Here is a 22,834-nt window from a genome sequence, read left to right on the forward strand (position 1 = left end):
GCTGGACCCAACTCTTTGACCAAACCAGTGGTAGTGTGGTGCAGGTCCCAAAGGCAGGAAAGGGCTAGCACATAGCCAGGACAAGAACTTCTCTCACTCCAACCTGTCCTCTGAAAACCCACACAGAAACAGGGTGACATGGTGAGCATTGGTGCATAGGAGCTTGCAAACTGAACACTGACCATGTGATTCAGACAAAGGAAAGCAGATGGTTCTTCCGAGACTCATTTGTCAAGGAACAAGGGAGGTTGTGAGTACATATTTTTCCCATTGCACTGAACTTGGCTGGGAGCCGGCTGGCTCACTTTATTCCATAAATATGGCAGCCTAAGTGAGCCTCTTTGAGCACTGCCTGCTAAGCAGCTTACTAAATGGTGGTGATCTCCCCTTGAGTGGGGACACGCCTCAGGGTTACTCCCTGATGCCTGCCAACTGCATCTTTGTGAGTGATCAATTTTGTGTTTAACTTTGTATTACAGTGCACTGAGCTCTTTAGTGATTATCATTCTTTGTGATGGAATGTTCTCCGAGGCAGGCACCTAAGCAGTGATGGTGGGTGACCTTACCTGGCTGCAGAAGGCCCATCCTGGTGCTTTCCTACTCAACAGAATGTGGGGAGAATATTACTCGTGTGTAGAGTTAAAGCCAGGGAGATCACGTACAAATTAACATTATGGGCAAACAAGATTTCCTTGGGGAAATTACTCTGATTTATTGCCAGTTAGAGTAAACTTGGGTAGCAAGAAACACAAATGAAAAATAAACCACCACCTTCCCGCCACCCTCGTGTTTTCCTAGGCTCATCTTCACCCCGAACTCCGTCTCCTCCCCATGAGCAGCCCAGCGGGGAGGAGTAATGCTGGCTGAGATCGGGCCGTGGCCCCTCAGGAGCAATAGCAGTGGAGCTCATCCACCAGCTCCTCTCCCCGCTCGTTCCCTCCTCATGTTCCCCCTCTCCCCATGGGGTCTCCCTCCCACAAGCCGCAGCTCCCGCAGGGGCACATGCACCTGCTCCACCACCATCCTGTCCAGGGGCCGCAGTGGTTTGCCTGCCCCAGGGCCCGCAGCAGCTCCTTGCCCGCCTGCCTAACAGCCGCTGCGCTAGCACTGCTGTGCCTAGCTCTGTGCTTCTTCCTCTAGCCCCTCTGCTCGCCGGCATTTTAGTCCTTTGCTAGCTGGCGCCGCCAGCCGGGCCGAGAGGCTCGGTGTGTCCCACAGCTGATAGGAGCATTGCGACCAGCACGGGCCTCTCGGCTCCTCGCAGCCCCACAGCCGGCACGGGCAGAACGCAGAGGCTGAGGAAGGGCCGTTGTTATACCCCACATTTAGCAGCAAGGCCCCAGAGAGCCAGCGGGGCCCCCGCTACCGAGCTGCTGAGGGGCAGAAACATGAACGTACGCTGCTGAGCCGGCCCCACCTGAAAGGAGGCCGCGATAACGACAGCAGAGCCGCGCCATGGTCTTCGGGCTCGGCAACAGAGCCATTGACTCTGTTCTCAAAAAGTGGAAAGCCACTCTTTGCTGTCCTTTGGCTGTGTGGAAGACTCGTCACTAAATAAGCCATGAGGTGGTCTGTGAGCAGTTGGGGTGCTGGGATGGTCGACTAGGAGGATTGACAGGCTTCTCTGGAGAAAGATGTTTTGTTCTCCCCGTGTGTCTCACACAAACATCTCACAGCCTCTTCCCTCTCTGCCAGTATAATTATCCGAATTATCCCCCTGTAATGTGTGGAGTTTGTTCATCAAAAGGTTTAAACGGAAATATTGCTTGCTACAGTCTAAGACACTCTCTGTCACTGTCACTGTATGGAACCATATTTCTTTTTTTTTTTTTTGGAATTATTGTACTTTGTGAGTTACAAAGGTGAAGTCAGTTGTATTGTTGCACGGGACTGGGGGGGGGAGAGGAAGCCCCGAGCCTGGTGCTGAGGTTGGAGCCAACGAGATCGAGCTGGTGTTCAGAGCGCACCCTGCTGGTGGAGGGAGGGGGAGTTAGGTAGTATGGTTACATGCACCATATAAGGAGCAGAAGTTCCGGTGAGGGTGAGGCTGGTAACGGACACTTCTCGAAGCTTCTGGGAGCTTCTCAAAACCACTCTCGACGATGAGACCCCAGCAACAGAGGGAAGCAATGGAAAAGTGCCACGTCAACATCTGGGCGAAAGGAAGCAGCGGGATTGGCTGAAACCTTGAACTGAGAAGGATGAAGGACAGCCCCCCAAAGGCCCGGTGTGCGCGTCTTGGGCGGAGCGGAGAGTCCCGGGCGCACCCAGCGCTGTTTTTTATCTGTTATCGGTTGCTCAATTTTATAAATTTGTAAATTTGGTTTTAAAACGAGATTGGCTCACTCATTGATAACAAATTGGTGCCGTGACTCGGATGGAGAAATTCTGACGGGACTTACATCCCGGGGGGGGCGCCCCACTCACAGGAGTGGCCCCCTGTTTGTGACTCCGCCAGTTTCTCCACCGACGAACCTAAAACTTGATAGCAGATAAAAAGTGAAGCCGGCAACCTCATAATTTTTGTACACGAAGCCCGAACGAAGAGGACTGAAACAAGGACGTGAGTATATTGCGAACTGAGATCCGTTCAGTTGGGGTTGGGATCCCGGTGTGTGCATGAGTGAGACGTCCAAGTGCGGATGAAGTGAGTGTGGACCTGTTGGTAGTGCAGTTCCCATCTCCTGCGAGGGACTGGGCTACGAGGAGAGGGCATATGAAAGGCTGAGTGAAAGAAGGCACACCGGAAGATGGGACAGAAAAAGAGCAAGGGTTCTGATCCCATGGGAGGTTCTGAGGAGAACTTTACCTCAGATACCTCCAGATAGTCCTTTAGGATTAATGATTAGGTAAGCAGATTAGGGCTTACCACCCATATTGGCCAGTGTATGGGTCTTTCGAAAATTGGATATGTCAGGCCCTGAATATATATGTTAACTTGAAAGATCCTTTTGATTTAGAAGAAAGTGAATATGCCCAATTGTGGATAGAAGCAGAAACTCGGATCAGTCTATACCCCTTAAGAGAAAAATGGGGATGAAAAAAGACTAGGACAGAGGAGGATGAATCCTATGTCGCCCCCACCGTATATACCTCCCCCTTGCTCCTCCTTCATCGGCCTCCACCCAAGAATCCCTCTAATATTCCAAGTGCCCTGAGGGACCCGGAGGTGCACCCCCTATACTCTTGAGACCAAGGGACTGGTCACACAAAGTAAAAGCAAGAAACAGACTGAAGCCCCACTAAATCCCTTAAGGGAAATATCAATGGGAGGGGCACACCCAGAAATGGGATATGTTTTAGTACCCTTAAATCCAGCAGGTTTCAGGAAATGTGAGAAATGGGGAATTTGGTGGAAGATCCCCTGGGGGTTGCAGAGAGAGTAGATCAATTCCTAGGACCTAGTATATATACTTAGGAGGAGTTGCAAGCTCTACTGTGGACTTTGTTTACAGCCGAAGAGAGGGATATGATCAGGAGAGCTGGTACGAGAACATGGGACCAACACCACCAACAGGGTCTCACAACCGATATAAAATGGCCTCTACAGAGACCTAACTGGAATAATGAAAACGAAATACACAGGGGTCGTATGCAAGATCTGAGGACTATAATAATGCAAGGTGTAAGAGACTCAGTCCCCAGAGGCCAGAATATGAGAAAATGTGGAAGGAGGACTGAGGAGGTCAGGGGCTCTATTTGCTGGGGACTGGAGAGACCAAAGAGCCCTTGATAAACTTGTGGGTCCCTGGCAACAAATTGAGTTCCTCGTGGACTCGGGTGGAGCCATCACCAATTTGCCCTGCAATATATGTGTATAGGAACATATGATATAACAAAATGATATGGTCTTGCTTAACTTATCAAAAGATAAACAAACAACATCAAGGAAAAACAATTCCAGGAGGTCATAAGTTAGTCGCAAGACCCTTTTCACAAATACAGATGGATTTTACTGAAATGCCTAAGACTGGTAACTACAAATATCTCTTAGTGATTGTAGATCATCTAACCCATCTTGTAGAGGAATTTCCCACCTCCCGGGCAATGACACGAGCTGTGATAAAAATTCTTTTAGAACTTACAATTCCAAGATACAGAATTGTTGAGATTATAGATTCAGACAAAGGTTCACATTTCACTTCAAAGGTAATTAAGGAAACAATCAGCTGGGCATAAAATGGAAATATCACACCCCTTGGCATCCCCAAAGCTCAGGATGGGTGGAAAGAATAAATGGAGAAATCAAGAAACAGTTAACTAAAATCATGATAGAAACAAAACTCTCTTGGACTAAATGTCTATCATTAGCTTTGTTAAATATCAGAACACAACCCAGGTCCAACTTGGGAGTTTCTCCCTTTGAGATGTTATACGGTATGCCTTATAATACGGAAATGCCAGTTGAACATCCAATAATTGAAGACATAATGTTGAAACCATATCTGATACATCTAACCAAACGAAGGGAGGAGTTATGCAAACGAGGTATGACATCTCAATGATCTCCTTTAAATATGCGCATTCATTCTATAAAACCAGGGGATAAGGTATTAATTAAAACTTGGAAGGAATCCCCATTAATCCCTCGCTGGGAGGGACCCTGTTTTGTTTTGCTCACCACAGAAACTGCCTTCTGGACAGCAGAGAAGGGTTGGACTCATGCAAGCCATGTAGAAGGACCTATCAGAGGCTGGGACCAGTCTTGGGAAGTTGTAAGCCCACCTGGAGATCTGAAAGTCACCTTCAAGAAGGTTTAAATGGACATAGGGGGGACTGGGATATGTAATAATAACAACATTTTGAGATTGGTGTGAGATCAGTTGTTTGCAGGAGTGCCAAGAACGGTGGTAATAGAATATATTGGCTTATATAAACTAGGTAAAGGAACCGGTTAAGAGAGCTATATGAATGGAGGCAAACACCTGAAATAGTGCTCCTCTCTCCTGAAGACTGCCTCTGCTACCGAGAAGATGTTATCCCTCATGGCTCGAAGCAACCGAGTCGACGAGCGAGATAGAGAGGTAAAATACTGTGGAGAACTGACTCCTATCATTGGAGCTACACGGGAGTACTGGAAGGGACCGCCTCAATGCTCAAAAGGACCTGGAAGTCCCGTATAGGAAATATACTCAAGGTTCTAATTGGAGTGATAATATTGGTACAATTAATCCAAAACTATTAAAGAAATGGAAAAGGTTCCACCCTTTTTGGCACATCCTAGACATTTTGCTTACGCTGCTTATAACGTATCTACCTCAAACATGGGCTAATGAAAAGAATGAGAGGCACAATGCAGTTGGTATGAATCTCGGTTTAGTCAATATCCCTGGCTTACAACCTTGTCAACAATAGCAGGTCCCCTGATACCATGTTGGGATTAACATTTAGATTATGTATTAGAAATTGTACAAAATAGACTTGAAGCAATTCACCTAATGCTGATAGGAACTAAATATGAATCTATAGAACAAGAAAGTTCACTGCTGTTAAGTCAAAATGTGTTACAATGATTTGATGAACAAAAATGATGAAAAAGAAAAAGGGGGAAATTGTAATGTGTGGGGTTTGTTCATCAAAAGGTTTAAAGGGAAATATTGCTTGCTACACTCTGAAGACACACTCTGTAACTGTCACTGTATGGAACCATATTTCTTTATTTTGTAATTATTGTACTTTGTGAGTTATAAAGGTGAAGTCAGTTCTGTTGTTGCACGGGACTGGGGGGGAGATGTGATTGTGAGGCTGGTAACGGACACTTGTCGAAGCTTCTGGGAGCTTCTCGAAACCTCTCGACGATGAGACCCCAGCAACAGAGGGAAGCAATGGAAAAGTGCCACGTCAACATCTGGGCGAAAGGAAGCAGCGGGATTGGCTGAAGCCTTGAACTGAGAAGGATGAAGGACAGCCCCCCAAAGACCCGGTGTGCGCGTCTTGGGTGGAGCAGAGACTCCCTGGCGCACCCAGTGCTATTTTTTATCTGCTATCGCTTGCTTAATTTTATACATTTATAAATTTGCATTTCAAAACGAGATTGGCTCACTCATTAATAATTACCCCTGCTTTCCATATGCTCCCTGTCAATTCCCTCCCCTTGCCCATCCTCGGCTGTTGCTGATTTGAAATTTGCAAAGGAAAAATCCAGAGGCAGAAACAGCTGATAAACCTGGCAGTTTAGAAAAAAATGGACGGGGGAAGGGCGAGGAAAAGGGAAAAATGAATTGTCTGTAAGAGGAACACCTCTAAGACCTTAGTCTGTGTTAATGTTTAACAAATCGTAGTGCTCCAGGGAACCATTTCCCAGTGGGATAAGAACATTACACGTTAGTTTTTAATACTTGAAAATGCATTATTTTTCTCCTTTTCAAGCCGCCCTGTTTGTGCTGGCTGCAGGCTGCTACTGAGCGCACTGCACGGCAGAGAGCACTGAGGTGTACAAGGAGCAAGCAGCTTGACACTGATGGCCAGAAAGCTTAGAAGAAATCTAACAATTTCTCTGTTTTTCTCCCTGCAAACCCCTTGGGTACAATTGTATCATATATCTGGAGGTGTATTTACAGTCACATGCTCACGGTGGAGAAGTCTTGTTCCCGGAGGAACCATTTAGGAGTTGAACCACCAGCATCAGTCTCTCTAAACATCATCTAAGATTTTAATCTTATTTGTACATCTTCACTTGTCTGTAGCCTAACATGCACTTGCTAAAAACTATTCTGAGGAGATTGCAGGCTTCATGCTATCATACATGCCATGATAACTCATGCACAAACAGTGTAGAAAGAGTTGAGATACATCGGTGTAAGTATTAGCAAAACGGAAGAAAAATAGGTAGTAAGCGTAGGCTTGTTTAATTATAAATTTTGTATCTATAGTGTTAATCCAGTTTTCTTCATTACGGAGTTTGTAGGGTGTAGGTTTTTGTTTGTGGCTTGCTATTGTATGAGTACCTTGGAGACTGATATTTTTCATTTCCCCCTTGAGACATTCATGTTTGATTTTCACAACAAGAAAAACAGTTTCTGAAACAGAATGAGGTACATGTAGCAGCATTTAAATCACCTAACTAAGGTCTGCTGCAAGAATGTCCCATCAGCTTTTGGTTTCAAAAGTGTTTTGAGGTAAAGAAAATGATATGGTAAATAGTAAATTTATTTGCCCTCAGACTGGTTTGTGAAATGCCCCAGAGAATGGATGGATGTTACATGTTAGACTATTTGTCTATGCACAACAGGAAAATGTATAAGACTTGACAGGTTTGGATGTGTCCTGGTTTCAGTTGTAACAGTTACTTTTCTTCCTAGTAGCTGGCACAGGGCTGTGTTTTGGCTTTAGTCTGAGAACAATGCTGATAACATGTCAGTGTTTTAGTTATTGGTGAGCCACTCTTACCGTGGTCAAGGACTTTTCATTTTCTCATGTTCTGCCAGTGAGGAGGGGCTCAAGAAGCCGGGAGAGAACAGGGACAAGACGCCTGACCCGGACTAGCCAAAGGGGTATCCCATACTGCATCACATCACGCCCAGTATATAAACTGCAGGGAGTCGTCTGGAAGGCACAGATCACTGCTTGGGTCAGGCTGGATATCAGTCAGTGAATGGTGAGCAATTACATTGTGTGTCACTTTTTTTTTTCTTTTTCCCTATTTAATTTTATATTATCTCCCCTTGTTATTTCCCTTAGTAGTAGTAGCAGTAGCTTTGTATTACACTTTAGTTATTGGAGTGTTCTTTACTCAACTGTGGGGTTTACATTCTTTCAATTCTTCTCCCAATCCCACCTGGAGGAGTGAGGTGGGGGGGGGGGGGGGAAGGAGGAGAGTGAGCAAACGCGTGTGTGGGCTTAAATCACAACAGGATGTTTATTAAGGTATAGCTGTGTTCTAAAGTGTAATAAATGCTGTGACTGCAGCATGCTGGAAACTGGCATCGAGAGGTATGAGGAGGAGCCTGAGCTGTCCACACTAGTACAACAATCCTGAAAGATAGTAAGCTGAATGGTGAGGTTGCATTGTCACTTTAGCTAGGAGATTGTTTGAGATGGTGAACAGTATCCAAAATATTTGTCTGATGTGGTAAAATATTCCTTCACTACATCCATAGTATTAAAAAAAATCTTATTTTTGTACAATGCTGTAGCTATGACAATTTTTTTTTGTTTACTTATCTTCACGAAAAAGAAAGCTCTAAGGTGTACATTTGCTCTGTGAACATACCACAGGTGCAAGTAATAAATGAGGACTCTCACTCCAGTTTCTATAATTTCTCTGTTTCCACTCTTTGTACAATTTTAAAGCTATAATTAATGAGGCAGAAAGTGTGAGGTCCTTTAAGATAGTTACCTGGCACTGCCTCCAGCCTCCTTCTCTGGGGAGCACTATTTTGATTATTTGTCTTCTGTTTCAGTTGCTCGAGGGCTGATGTCATACTTCTACTACTAGAGGAACTCTGCAGCAATAAACCTACACTGTGCCAGCCCCTTCCTTTGGCAAGTACAATTTAAAATTCTGGAGAACCTCCGTTATCTCTTGCTGTCTGCTCTGAACGGAGCATAAGCCCTTCAGAACTGCAGGTTTTCAGGAGGTAAGTCTGGCAGATCACTCATGAGGATTTATTTTATTTTACTGGGAGAGGGCAGGGTTTGTTCCTCCAGACTCCTGTCACAGAATGCCATTGCTCTGTCACCGTGTTTATCAGTTTTCTGTGAAACAATCTGAGTTACAAGAGATGAGGCCTATTTCTGCATCTTGTCTGTGTCTCCGTCTGGCTTCAAGGCCATCTTCTGACCACACATGGCACATTTAGGGCTATGAGAGAAGACATGGACTAGTTGGTGAGTGGCCTTTCTACATCTTCACAGCTCAGTCCATACTTCATCCTGAGATCAATTTATTCTCAGTCTTAATTTGGCTAGCACCAGATGTCCTGTAGAGATTTCAAGATGCATACGAGAATGTGTCACAAGCCTGACTGCTGGTTTCTGAGCATGCTGACATCTCTGCAGAACTAGGCTATAGGGAAGATGGGACTGCTGCAATGAGTCAGTCTAATCTGTGTGGGCATAGAGGGATTAAAGCTGTAGGGACAGCATCTCGTTTTGCCCTGGTGAAGGTGATGAACATACTTACAGATCTCAGTCATAAAGTTTCCAATGGGAGGAACAAGTACAACTTGAAAACATCGTGTATTCTCTCTGGCAAGCTCTGCAGAGGTACTAGCTTTAGGCTGCTGAGATCAAGCAGCCAGAAGTATCTGGAATGCTGGTCACCATGTTTCACACCAGTTGAAATACTCAGCAGTGCAGTTTGCAAGGATCATGTCGTGGTTTAAACGAAGTCCCCCTACTCCCGGAGAGTTAGGAAGGAGAATCCAAAGAATGTAGCCCCCACGGATTGAGATACGAATGGTTTAATTGCTAAGGCATAACACAAAACCCCTACTGCCATTTACTACTAGAAATAATAATGATACAGCAAACAGCAAGTGAAAAGAATACAACACCCCACCAGCCACCAACCCATAACTCACTCCACCCTGCCTGGCCGAGCACCGCGTGCTCCTTCCTCCATTTTTCTCCAGAGCTCTCCCTCTCCAGCTTTCTCTTTCCCAGTATGCATCCTGGGCATCATGTGCTATGGTATGGAATACCTCATGGGCTAGCCTGGGTCAGGTGTCCTGTCTCTCCTTCCTCCCGGACTCCCCTCCTCCACCTGGCTGGAAAAAGCCTTGAACAAAAACACCCTCAAAACATGCTCAAACCATGACAGATCATAATAGGAATATTAAATTCTTGAAAGAGCAGATACAGGAAAATATTCCTCTTATGAAAATCATAAACAAATGCTGTTCCTTCCACATCCCAGCATCTTCTGAAACTGTTCTCTGAGCAGAAACATCTGTCGCTTGGAAAAGACCAAGTCTCTTTTAATACAGGCTCTGATTCTCTTCCTCCCTTAATATGCTTTTAGCCTTGTCAGCTGTGCCAGTGATCTGTGCCAAAACTGCAAGTTGTCAGCCACATACTATGGCCATGGTAGGATGTTAAAATGTGGATTATGGCCTCCAGGAAGTATGTGCTGTATTCAGAAGGTGTGGGAGAGCACAGGGTTTTGTGGAGGAACAGTGCAATTGATGGTTATTGGCAGACCTGAAATTTTCATGAAAGAGACTATGCATCAATGCATTGCTCCTGAATTATCACTACGGCCAGACAAAAATAGTAGATGAAAAACCTCTGCTTTATGGCCAAGAATCCTTTGGATAACTAGGTTTTGCTGATGTGAGAGTGGATGTGCAGGTCTCGAAGTCTCCCTTGTTCTTTTACTCCCCTTCAGAACATGCTATGGAGAATAATCAGTCCTGTGAATCTCACCAATTTCTGAATGTTGCACAGTCTCCTAGTCACACAGTCTCCTGCCTCATTTTTGAGCATCTTTCCTGAAGATTAAAATTTAACACTTTATCATTACAATACAGATGGGAGACAGAAATGTGCCAAATTCTCTGTGTGGGGCATTTCCACTGAGGTGCAAGGGCATTTGAAGCACATTTGGAACAAGATCCGTATTCCTTTTCCACCAGTATTTAAAAAGTGGCTGATTTTTGTGCATTTGGCTTCAGATAACTGGTAGTTATCTGGACTTAGCTGCCAAAGGAGTCAAATACCACCAGAGGATACATGGTAATTCTGCATGCTTACACTGGTAGCTCCTGATGGCTGTTCTGCTCTTGAATCCTGTACACTGCAATAAAACAAGCATGGATGGTGGTCATTCATACTCATATACCCATGAAATGCTTTAACAATGCTGGATGCATGGTTTGGACATCATAGGAGATGTAGGAAGCAAATCCTTATAAGGACTTCAACTTGAGTGGAAATTAAGAGCAATACTCACTTTCTCTGGAGCAGTGGTCTTAATTCTTGTTTCATTTGTCGGTCCCTAGCAAATTTCCAGTGAGAGAGCAGGCTCTTCCATACAGCAAATACTAATTGCATGGTAATAACTTTCCTTTTATAATGCTTTTATAGAAAGATGTTCAAGCCCCAGGACTAAACTGTTACAGTCTTCAGTCATTCTTGAAGTCACTGGAGAAAGGGAAACCCTGTCTGAAACAGGTTGAAGGTTGTTTTTCTCACCTCTCAAAAAAAGCATCCCTTCCTGTTAATACAAAGTCTCTTCTCATTGCTGTTCCTGCTTTGACTGGCACCCTGCAGGGAGGGGCTGCAACAGAAGAAATTAAAGGCCTGGACTCCTCTCCTGCTTCTCCTCTTCTGCTGGTCCTTTGGCAGTGGTGAAATGAAGATAAATCTCTGGGACAGTGTTTGGGTAACAGTCCTAAAGTGCAGGGTAACCTGGCACAGACAACTGCACTACCTTTGAGAGGCAATGGGAGTGACTAGGCAGCACCTGGGGAAGGGTTGAGGGAACTCCAAAAAAGCTTAAATATTTCTGGTGGTTTTTGGGGTAAAGTCTGAGGCACTGGCACTGCATATATTGCATAAAAGGTTTTAACTAAGTAGGTTCACAAGATGGGTTATAAGTAGGTAAATCCTCCCTGACGAGTTTCCACCCCCATTGTGTGTGGCTGCGGAAACATCATGGATGGCCTTTGTAGGACAGACTTGCAGAACTCAAAAGTCTTCCCTGGGTGCTTTGTTAATAGGGTGAGTGATTCACTTTTTTCTATTAATCCTAGAATTTACACATTCTATTTATACACAAAATATTTCAGGACTGAGATGTAAAAGCCAAGAAATTTACTCTTAGCCCATTGCTTGAAATACTCAGAAAGAAAATCGTGAATCTGTGGGGAATAGCTTCGTTGCCAGGAACACGACTCTGACACACACGCTTTGAGTGTCTGTAAAGTCAGAATATGGCCAGACCTCTCCTGCTTCTCCTAACGCGGCCGCTCTTTTTCGGAGGCTTGGAAAAAGAACGGCAGCTGGGACAACAGTGTCGCCTGCTGGTAAGCGAAATGACTGCTCCTGCGTGCTTGTTTTCATTTCCACCGTCCGTCCCCGGTTGCTCTTACGCGTTCTGTGAAAATACTGTTTCTCACCTTTACGGTAAAGCTGGCAATGCGCTGAAGAGGTGTCAGCTACAGAATCACAGATGACAGCAATTCTTTCAGTTTTTGTGTTATTTAAACACTAGAGATTTTCCGAGGTTTGCTTAACCAATTGTAGGAGTAGCTTTGGTGATACAGCTTTTGTTATGTTAGTTACGTTATTTTAATACAGTTTAATCGAGACTGATACTGAGCAACATTTGTTCTGCATTTGCTGTGGGTTAAGAATACATAAAGCCTAGTATGTATATCACCTGCTTACCTTAAACTTGCACTTAAAATTCTGTGGATCTCACACTTCTGTTGTATACATCTTAACACATGCATGTATGTGTTTCACAAGGGTGGCCAAAAATGAGTGATCTCACAGAAGAAAACAGGAAGAAAAGCACTTCTGCCCAGGAAACATCTGCAGAAGGAAATGTCTCTTCTGAGAAGGATGCTTCAGTAACACAAAAACAACTGGTATGACTTCATCAGTACTATTTTATTATCAAGATACTTATTGCCTTCAATTTCTTACATAATTACAGAAATAAAAAGCTAGAGTCAATAGGGAAATATCATTAATAACAACAGTGAAATGAGTCAAGTTTGCAGTGCAGTGATGTAGAGGGCTAAGAACACTTCCAAGCTCAATGATATAGAAAGTGGGGAAATAAGAGACTACTCCTAGAGGAAGTACTATTTCCATAGTTCATTATATGTTTCAACCTAAAATTGCATGATTTATGATTGTGGACCATGATGATGTTGAACATATCTTCTGAACTGAAGATCTCCCCCATAATCAAAAGCAAAAGAAATGTCTGAATAGCGTAGGTGCATGAGATGGCCGTATAGGTTTTCAGGAAGATGCAACTGAAGACGCATGGCATCAACTACATTGTAAACAAGTACACTCAGGTGACTTCAAGTGAGTATTTCTAAATCACTGTATCAGCAGATTGGACTGAACTTTTTATCCCCATGAGAAGCAATGAAGGGGATCACTTGTTTGTGAAAAAATCACTGTGGACCATGAAAGGGATGACACCCTCTAGGGAAGCTAAGGCATGGCAAGTCAGCTCCCGTTTACCAAAGAGGAGAAAAGATAAATCTGCATGTATGTGCCATTGCATAATGAATTACAAGTGTATGTTTGATGTCCACAGTCACTGTCCAAGGAGAAACTGGTTGACACGAGGCCCATGTTTCTTTGCATTGACTTTAGACATGACGGTCAACATACATTGGCTGTGTGGAATGGCAATACATAGGGCTGATGTTCTAACTTCCATAACTATTCAGCAGTTTTAGCTATTTACAAATATGAATTCCATAAAATAGGCAAGAAAATGCTCCCTCCTGTTTCATAAAATCTCTGCTCAGTTTAGCTTCCTTATTTTTGTCTGTGTATTTTTATACTTCTCACTTGTGCAAATGCTCCCTTCATGCAGTAATTGCTCTGCCAATCATTTCTATTGCCTCCAGGCTGTTTGGACAAAGGTGGTTTCTAGGCATCTGAGAGAACAGTTAAGATACAGGCAAATCCAGTTGTGATGCCTATAATCACAGATACCTGTCTTTACATTAAGGATAAAGTTGAAGAAAAAAATACATGATACTGTCTCACACAAGATGACTTTCAAACTTCATGCCACTGTACCAGTCACGTGTATGCAGACTCATGGTTTTTCCTTTCTCGTCAGGATATACAGTTGGGCAAAGGAATACTCAATTAACAGACAAGAAAGCATTTTAAAGAATGTGGTCTTAATTTAGGTGGAGTTTTGCTTCACTTTCCTACCTTAGCAGTTTTGAGTTATCAAGAATATGATTTTTAATGTAATTTGAAAGCCAGTAGGTCATTTGGCAGCTAATAAGTATCTGTTGCACTAACTTATAATTTTTCTCTTATTTCTATCAGCAACTTGAGAAACAATTAAAATCCTTAGCCTTTCAAAATCCAGGACCTCAGGTAGCTGACTTCAATCCTGAAACTAGAGAGCAGAAAAAGAAAGCATACATGTCGCAGATGAAACAAGATTTTTTTAAGAAGCCCAAGTAAGATGTGCTAATTTATTACCTATTTTACTTTTAAAAAATGGCTGGTATGCTCTTTACCGAATACAAATTAAATGAATAAAAGCATTAATATTTTGCAGCAAGTTTTCTTATTACACATGAAAGCTGTGTTGGGAAAACAAGCTTTCTGTGGGACTTGAGCGAGTTTTGATTTACTTCCTGAGCATACTTTCAGTTTTAGTAACAGTGGCTGTTGCAATTAGGATGTAATCCTGGTATTTCATTATGCTGTTTGGTTGTTAAAGAGAAAATATTTGTTCCTGGACAGATGTTTTCCACATTTTTTTGTTTAGTCTTTGTACATGTTGAAGCATTCTGTGAGAATCACTTTTTCTTCTTTTGCAGACCTGTAAAGAAGTATGATAGACACGGCAGGCTGCTTTGTAATAACGTTGATTTGTGTGATTGCCTGGAAGAGACCTGCATGGGTTGCTTCTATCCTTGCCCCAAATGCAATTCAAAAAAATGTGGAGTGGAATGTCGCAGCAATAGAAAATGGGTTTATGAAAAAATTGAGACTGAAGATGGGAATGTGATCAGTGTATTTCCATTTCTTGACTCCGATTGACTTTGATCTTATTGTTTTTGTGTATGAACAAAGTTCTTTCTTCTTCATATTTTATTAAAACAAATCTTGGCTTTATGAATTGTCTCTAGTGAAGTGCCTGTCAGTGCTTCTTTATTGCTGCCTGCCTAGCAGACTTTAATCTTTTCCATTCCATGAAAGTATCTTGTTTCATTCTTTCTCATCCTTGTGTGCTTTACTGAGATACCTAGTCAGTACTTTTGATTTTCTAAAGCTGAAGGTATCTGGACTGCTGTGGGAAGGTAGTTTTCTGACCCTGGGAAGCTGAACCATGTTACCTGTAATATTTTTTTAGTCTTGCTGATTTCTCTTGTTCATTTATGCAGATGTGTGACATAGCTCTTTTGTAAATGCTTGTGCAAGTGTCTTTTCCTTCTTGTGCATTCATGTCTTGTATAACATGAGGCAAGGAATCATTTGAGATAACATTTCTTTGAAACTAAGTCACTACTTTCCATATCCCTCCATAAGTCAAGCAGAGGAGAACAGAAACAACTCTGCAATTCTTTCTTGCTGCTTAGCCTGCAAGACTGAAACCAACATATTCAGTCAGGATTCTTTTTTTTTTTTTTTACAGGATATGGAACATTCAGCCTTGATCAGTCATTAATTATATAGCTAGAGGTAAACGGACTGGTGAATTATGCCTTTGGACAGAAAAGTCTCTTCATTTTCAGGAGTTTCCTCTTCATGCAAGGCATGACAGATTTCAAATACAATAACTTGCAACAAACCTTCTATGAGGTAGGTCTTTTTATTCATGGTGGGCATGCACAAACTTTCTGATGAGTCAGGGATCTCTGGATCGTGAAGGGGGGAAGGCTGCAAATTGCTGCAGACAAACTCCAGGAGTGTGCTGCTAGTGGAGGATTCATTCTCTGGGCCTGGGCACTTTGCTTGTTGTTTTTGAGGACTCTCCAAACTTTGAATGTGGGACCACTTTTCTCCCCTACAAGTGGCCACTCTGCAAGCAAAGGCCTCCTCTCCAATGTGGAGATACCTCCCTGTAGAATAAACTTCCTGGAACAGATCCTGATAGTGCCTTAACGCCACAGCTTCCTTCAGACTTGATACCTTAGAAATACTTGCTGCTCAGTTAGTGACACCTTAGTACTTAAGCTTGTAACATAAAAATATTCACAGGAATATTTGCTGTGGTGGCTAAAACACTCTCTGTGTGGCAGTCAGATCTGGTGGTGTCCTCTCATACACCACACTAATCCCAAAGTATCCTTTAACTTGTACTGGGAGTCCAAGTAGCCCATATCATCTCTGACCTGTATTTCTTTGGGTAGATTGAAATCCTTCCACTATAGTCAGGAACTGACTTCTTGTTCCAGGTGTGTCAGACTCATTCTGGGCTTGATTAAATAAGCAACTCTTCAGGAAGACAATTGTTGATTTACATGGACAGGAAGATTGAAGCCTTCCTTTGAAATAATACTAAGATCTGAATTGGTCAGGTTTGAATTAGCTTCACTTTCTTTCCACTTAACGGCAAAAAACAATTCGTTTCTCAAGTGGATTCCTGTGGTAAAGCTACATGTTCAATTTTTTGAGTAGTGTGATTAAACCCAGATTGTCCAGTTACTCTGTGGTTTTTAACATGGACTGTCCCTCTATCACAATCATAGCTAAATCATAGTGTAAGAGAACCCCATCATAAACACAGTGCAACCTTGAAAATAATAGCACAAAACCTGAAAAAAACACCAGATTAGGCGCTTGTACATTGGGGGTGGGAGGGCTGGGGTGATGTAAGGGGGAAGGTGGGAAGGGAAGAGAAAAAAAGAGAAAGGTGTCATACATATGTTTATACTGACACTGAAATTTAGAAGTAGATACATGTACATAAAAATAACAGTGCTCATATCTGATAGTTTTTGTTAGGCAGTTAGATAATGCCACACTGCATGACATTGCAGTTTTAAATAAAATCCCTTACCAGAAAAGGCAAAGAATATTTCTTAGCCTCTTATGAAATCTGCCACTCTCCAGATGACACTAGATTATCTTTTTACCTCATGTCAGTCTAAACAGAATATGCCTTTCCCCCTGGAATAAATTTGATTTAGAGAGCTGCTGTTTAAAATATGGGGAAGCAAATAAGTGAACTGTTCAATAAGGTCTGTTGGTCCTTCTCTTCCTCCCCTCTCTGCCCCCCTGTCCTGGATTATGCTGGTTAAACAGTTTGTGACACTGTGAATCAGTTTTACCTGTCTTTTCTTTGTCCCATGTGGCTGCTTTGCTCATGGCTACCAGTGTTCCTGCTGTAGCTTAAGGACAGATGAAAGCACTGGTACATACTAAACTATAGCCTACTTAAGGTACCATCTTTTAGTATCTTGGCTAAAAATTGATTGTTTAATTTGAATTCATTGTGCCTTCCACTGTATTTCCCTTGCTCACAATACATACCTAACTGGAAGAAGATACACATCCTCTGGTTTCTAAGATGTTATAACTGATCTCATGGAAATGATGAATGTGCTCCCATATGATTTTTGTGTAGGTAAAGATGGTTCTTTCTCTACTAACCTCCTATGTGCCTGGACATTGTCTTACTTGGATCCTCTTGATTTCAAAGACTCCACTGTGCATCTCCTGCTATTTACAAACTTGAAAAGTCCAAAAGCAAAGTAAGAGCTGTGCACAGCATTTTGTGTGCATACAGTGTGCTTCATTAGAGTTGAAGCTAGAAAGCTGTCCACTGAAGACCCTTGGTATTTAACAATTTGTTTATACTTCGTGATATCAGAAGTTGTCACAGCTCTGCAAAAAAAAAAACCACAGCAGCTGTCCTAGCATACTGCATTGGGTATTTACAGCTGTTCCTAGAACAACATGCAATTTAAAGGAAATATCAATAAAATTATTATCATATGGCTCAGGAGAGGCTACAATGAAAGTAAAGGCCGTTAAATATTATGACTTTAAAGATATAAAGGTGTGCTGAAGATAACAGGATCCTGTCCAGTTGAGTTTTTAATGTTCAGTATTTTGACTATTCACTTTCAATATTCATTTAATGAAGTAAAAGTGTGAAAAAAACATTTTAAAAATAGGTCCACATGATTATAAAACCAGAGAACGGGCAGCAAACCTGAGTTGTGTATCCAATACCTATATCAGCTGGGACTTTTCAAAGTAAGTAATTGTCTAGACTTCCAGTCGCCCTTGCTCATTTTGACTGTGCAAACTTTATAAAATTCTGCTCTCGGGGGAGGTTTCCTAGAACAGGAAGTTACGCTATTGCAGCATGGAGTAAAACACTCGTTTTTCTTTTCCAGCCAAATAAATGTCTTCCTAGAATATTTTCATGTTTTACAAAACTTGTAAGAGTACAGAAAAACAGATGAAGCAGTCATATGTAATTATATTTCACAATAGCTTGAAAAATGCAGCAGCTTTTTGTACCAGTGGCTGTGGGTCCAACTTCTGGTAAGAGCTATGGTACAAACGTTGTTGAAGTTTCAGCCAGGAATTCTCTGCTTCCAAGTTCTGTTGGAATACGGCCAGGTTTGTCACTCTTACTCCCTGAAGTTGGTTCTTAAGGCCGAGTTTATTCAAAATACATTGCCTTTTCAAATGTCCTGGCTGAAATCCTGGTGCTATTGAAATTAATAAGTTCCCCTCACTTCAATAGAGGGGACATTTCAGTATATATATATATATATGCCTGTAAAACATTTCCTTACAGTACTGTATTTCCAGCAAGTTTACACCTGCCTCTTCAGCCTGTCATAATTGAGTACCATTCACCTAACCCTTCTGAGGTATCTTAAAAACCTTTACAGCCACATTCAGAGGTCTTTTGCAGATTTTACATGTTTTTAGTTAGCTTCCTAGTACAATAAGGTTTACACAGTCATGCTGCCCATTCCTATTTGCTTGGTGACTTTTAGCTCATTTTTTAACTTTTAAATTTCAGCCAAAGCTGTTGGAAACCAGAGGTCTCCCAGGCATGACATTCACTCAAGGAGTGGAAATGTCTGATCCAGCGCTGCTTCCCTGCAAGCTCAGATGTTAATGCCTTTCTGTTCATGCAGCTCACCCCCCAGCACACACTTGGCACAATGTACTCTGTCCTGTGCAGGGGATGGGCCAAAGTTTGGAGAAAAGTTATTTAGGGGGGATGGGAAAGCCGCCGCCCACTGTTAGGTCCATGGCTTCTGGAACCGTTTGTGTAAAGCTGGAGGTGTCACAACTTCAAGTTCGTGGTGTACTATCAAGTTCCCTGGCCCGTGGTTTGGAGCTGGCTGTGCAGTACCACACGGGAACAAAAAGGATCTGTGGGGTCTGGAAGGGCTGCGGAGTTCCGCACAACCCACACCAGAACAAAATGAGCACTGAGGAGACATAAGGGAGCGAGAAACACCACGGGAAGCGTCTTCGGCCAGGCGCCAGCCCATCTTTACGTCCTCTAAAGCCGAGGATTTCAGCCGCCGCCTCTCCAGCGAGTGCTGCAAACCCGCGAGGGAACGCTGTCCGGCTGCCTCTCACCGCGCCCCGAGGATACGCTGGCTCTCCTACGCCTTGAGCCGTCTGAGATGGCTCGGGTCCCACAGTGACCGCGCTGCGCCGGGGCGGGGCGACGGCGCTTGGTCGCGCCGGGCTGCCGTCGTGGGGCGGGGTTGTAGCGGCAGGTATGGCGGCGCCCGTCGTTCAGGAAACTGACAGGTAAATGCTACCTCGGCCGGGGTGCGTTAAGGTGGGTGAGTCAGGGGCAGGGCCTTACCGCGGTGCTGGGGCGCGGTGGGGCTCGGTCCCTCTGATTGCCGCCTCTCTTGCCGCGCAGCATCCGCAGGGCCGTGTCGCTGCTCAGTGCCATGGACTCTGGCCGGTTCCCGCTGCTCCTTTCCCGGCTTCTCCAGAAGCTGCACCTGAAGGTAGGTAGGTGAGTGGGCGGGCGGGGGGAGCAGGCGGAGAGGGAGCTCGGCGTGGTGCGCGGAGGCTCCGCCGGGTTCTCCCGGGGGAAGCGGCAGGGCCGGGTCAGCGGTACCGGTAAGCCCGGAGCGGAGCAGCTTGACCTGATGATCCCTGCTGCTGCTGCGTCCCGCGCGGCGAGGGGCGGGAGGGGAGCAGGACCGAGTCCGTTCTCTGTGCAGGTGCTGCGGAATCCTCTTTCTGGGACGGGTACCACAAAAGCTGTTTTCACAAGGGTCAGTTATTTCCATTTCTATACAGATACATATTAATCGTAATTTCATTCATCATTAGTTGTTAAGAACTGTTTCAGGTGAATGAAATAAGAACGAGTAATGAATGGCAGAAAGTGAATAGTGTGGGAACCAGTTGTGCCTGCTAGAACCTGGTTCCATCACCTCCATGTACTGGCGTCTCTGAGAATGCTCTTGGAGAAGGTGCGAGGTCATAGGAGTTTTGCACAAACACCACTTGACCTTGCAAGGGGAACGGTGAATGTGAAAACAAAGCAGCCTTCCAGAACTTAAATGGGACTGACAAGAAAGTTGGAGAGGGTTTTTTTTTTACACGGACACGTAGTGACAGGACAAGGGGGAGTGGCTTTAAACTGAAAGAGGATATTAGGAAAAAGTTTTTCCCTGTGAGGGTGCTGAGGCGCTGGCACAGGGTGCCCAGAGAAGCTGTGGCTGCCCCATCCATGGCAGTGTTCATGGCCAGATTGGATGGGACTTTGAGCAACCTGCTCCAGTGGAAGGTGTCCCTGCCCATGGCAAGGGGTTGGAACTGGACGAGCTTTAAGGCCCCTTCTGACCCAAACTGTTCTATGATACATATATTTATTTTTTGTTTTTCACTTTTGTATGTTCATCAACAAAAGCCATGTGTGGAATGCAGGTTAAAATAAAGTCCATAACTTTTAGTGAATATTTTTCTTATCTTTACAGAAGCTTGTGTTTTTTTTTTGTTTTTGGTTTTTTTAATGTTTTTTTCAGTTGCAGAATAAATGACAAAGAAATAAAACCCTAGTCGATTTCATTGCACTATACCAAAAAATCAAATGGAGACTAAATCTAACCTTGGCACTAACTGTTGTTGGGGAAACTGTAAGATAAATGCTGCACCGGAAGTTATTTTGTTGAATTTTTCTATCTTTCAGTGTCAGATTTTGTTTATTCCCTTGTTTTGAGTTTAAAAAAGTATAAAAAGAAATACAGAATTTGTTTTCTGTAAACATATATACACAAATTAAATGTTAATATGGCACAGATAGAAAATACAAATATATTAAAGGTCATAATTGTGGGACTATAATGGTTGTTTTGATTATTTGACTGTCTTATTTGTTGTTTTTTAAAAATTTTTTACCAAATTTACTAGCTTGGATGTGTTGTTATTGCTGTTGTCTCCATTGCTTTGCATGGCTATTAGCTCATTAGCAACTAAAAAGTGTCACAAACATGAGCCTTTTTGGTTGTGTGTGAGTTGGATTTACTTTTTTTTTTTTACTGCACATTAGCAGTTTAATAGCTTTTCTCAATTTCAGTCAGCATTAACAGAAGCTGGAGTGGTCTTTGTAATTTAGCCTACTCATTCCAAATTGACTCTAGGACATGTTAAATTGCTGGAAACTTTAAATAAACTTACTTAGCAAAGCAGATACTCAGAGTTCTTCATTTTCTTTTAACAGCCAGTGGTTCAAATAATGTTTCCAATTTGACATTCTTGTTTACAAATATTGTGATCACTTAAGTTTCTGTGTAATTGCCATATTTTGTTTATTCTGACAGCTGAATTGCTTTTCTGTGTAGCTTTGCAGTTTTGGATTGCTAAGTAATCTAAGTATGCTGTTTTGATATATGTAGCATAGATTTGTTAGTAATTAAGTTTTAAAAGATGGCAGTATCTGCATTTATATTTACAGCAGCAAATTAAATAGTAATTTAAATGATGTATTTTGAAAGTACGGCACATTCTCAGTAATCGTCAGTAATACAGTAGGCTATTGATTCAAATCTGACTATGAAGATAAGCATGCATTAGGCCTTTAATTTCTTTGTAAGCACTTTCAGAAGAGTATCCAGAGTAGAGGAAGCTGGTGTAACTAATTCCACTACAGTTCTGCCCTCTGTTTTCTTTGAGATCTGATTCAAGTAACACAATACTTTTCTCATTTTTATTTATAAAAGGTTGTTGGAGGTGATCTGATAGATGAAAGAAAAATATTTCTTTAGTGTTCCTCATGTGCAAAGAGAGAGTATTTTCTCAATGTATTTCAAGTAATTCTCATAATTTCTGATATGATACCGTTGGCTTTTAATCGTGATTTTCAGTGAGAGGAATTGCATTGTGTTTTTCTGTTGGAAGAAAGCTTTATTTCTATTCAGGAACTACTGGACAGCCACTATGCTTATAAAAATAGGAGAGGGTTTTTATTTTGGCAAGTATGGTCTTGATTGATGAATGGACTGTCAGAACTAACTGTTTTTGTGCTTCAGACTGAGAGTACCTTCAGTGAAGAAGAGGAAGAAAAACTTCAGATAGCTTTTTCATTGGAAAAGCAGGATCTTCACCTAGTTCTTGAAACTATATCATTCATTTTGGAACAGGTACCTTTTTATCATTATGAATTGATAAATATGTATTTTTATCCCATTGTAGATTTAAAAAATATAGAATGTAAGTTAAAAAGGAATTAGGGAAAACGTGTATGTAGTATATTATGTATGGTTTGGGGGTATGATTTTACTGCTTTTCTTTGCATGCTTTCCTGATTTGCATTGGACTCATTGCATATGTGGAATGACTTACTAGCTGATCTAAACATAGGTTGTGGAAGCAAGGTCTGCATGACTCTGAGAGAAAGTGTTAATGATTATGAGAGACAGTCCTCTTATTCATTGTAAGCAGGCCAGCCATGCATTTTTTTTAATTCCTGTAAGGAAAATATTAGATAATACTAATGAGCACTGCTTAAGTCACATGAAGTGCCAATTATGGAATATTCTCATGCACAGAAGCAGCCTTTACTTTGGTGAACAAACACACCTGATGTAGCTTTAGTGCCTGAATGAGTAGTTACTGTGTAGTGTAGAGCTAATTACCTTCTAAACATAAAAGGCTTTCTGATCCTACGTTCTGTCACTACTCAGGTTGGGAAGCCAGTGTATTACCTGGTAAATATGGC

General features: G+C 42.6%; 2 protein-coding genes across 2 annotated transcripts in view; both read left to right on the plus strand.

The window, feature by feature from the left end:
• The first annotated feature begins 12,425 nt into the window (after nucleotides 1-12,425).
• ARL14EPL (ARF like GTPase 14 effector protein like) lies at nucleotides 12,426-14,706 on the plus strand. Its single transcript, XM_031043598.1, is given in 4 exon segments — nucleotides 12,426-12,555; nucleotides 12,831-12,887; nucleotides 13,976-14,117; nucleotides 14,484-14,706. Coding segments are annotated over 4 exon segments (552 nt in total).
• Nucleotides 14,707-19,340: 4,634 nt separating this feature from the next.
• Nucleotides 19,341-22,834, plus strand: part of COMMD10 (COMM domain containing 10) — a 117,435-nt gene continuing 113,941 nt past the window's right edge. The window contains exons 1-3 of the mRNA XM_005142977.3: nucleotides 19,341-19,404; nucleotides 19,523-19,613; nucleotides 22,146-22,256. Of these exons, the coding sequence (XP_005143034.1) occupies nucleotides 19,373-19,404; nucleotides 19,523-19,613; nucleotides 22,146-22,256 (234 nt within the window). The 5' untranslated portion in view covers nucleotides 19,341-19,372. The remainder of the gene's footprint in view (nucleotides 19,405-19,522; nucleotides 19,614-22,145; nucleotides 22,257-22,834) is intronic.

This window comes from Melopsittacus undulatus, chromosome Z (assembly GCF_012275295.1).
Source record: "Melopsittacus undulatus isolate bMelUnd1 chromosome Z, bMelUnd1.mat.Z, whole genome shotgun sequence".
Taxonomy (NCBI): domain Eukaryota; kingdom Metazoa; phylum Chordata; class Aves; order Psittaciformes; family Psittaculidae; genus Melopsittacus; species Melopsittacus undulatus.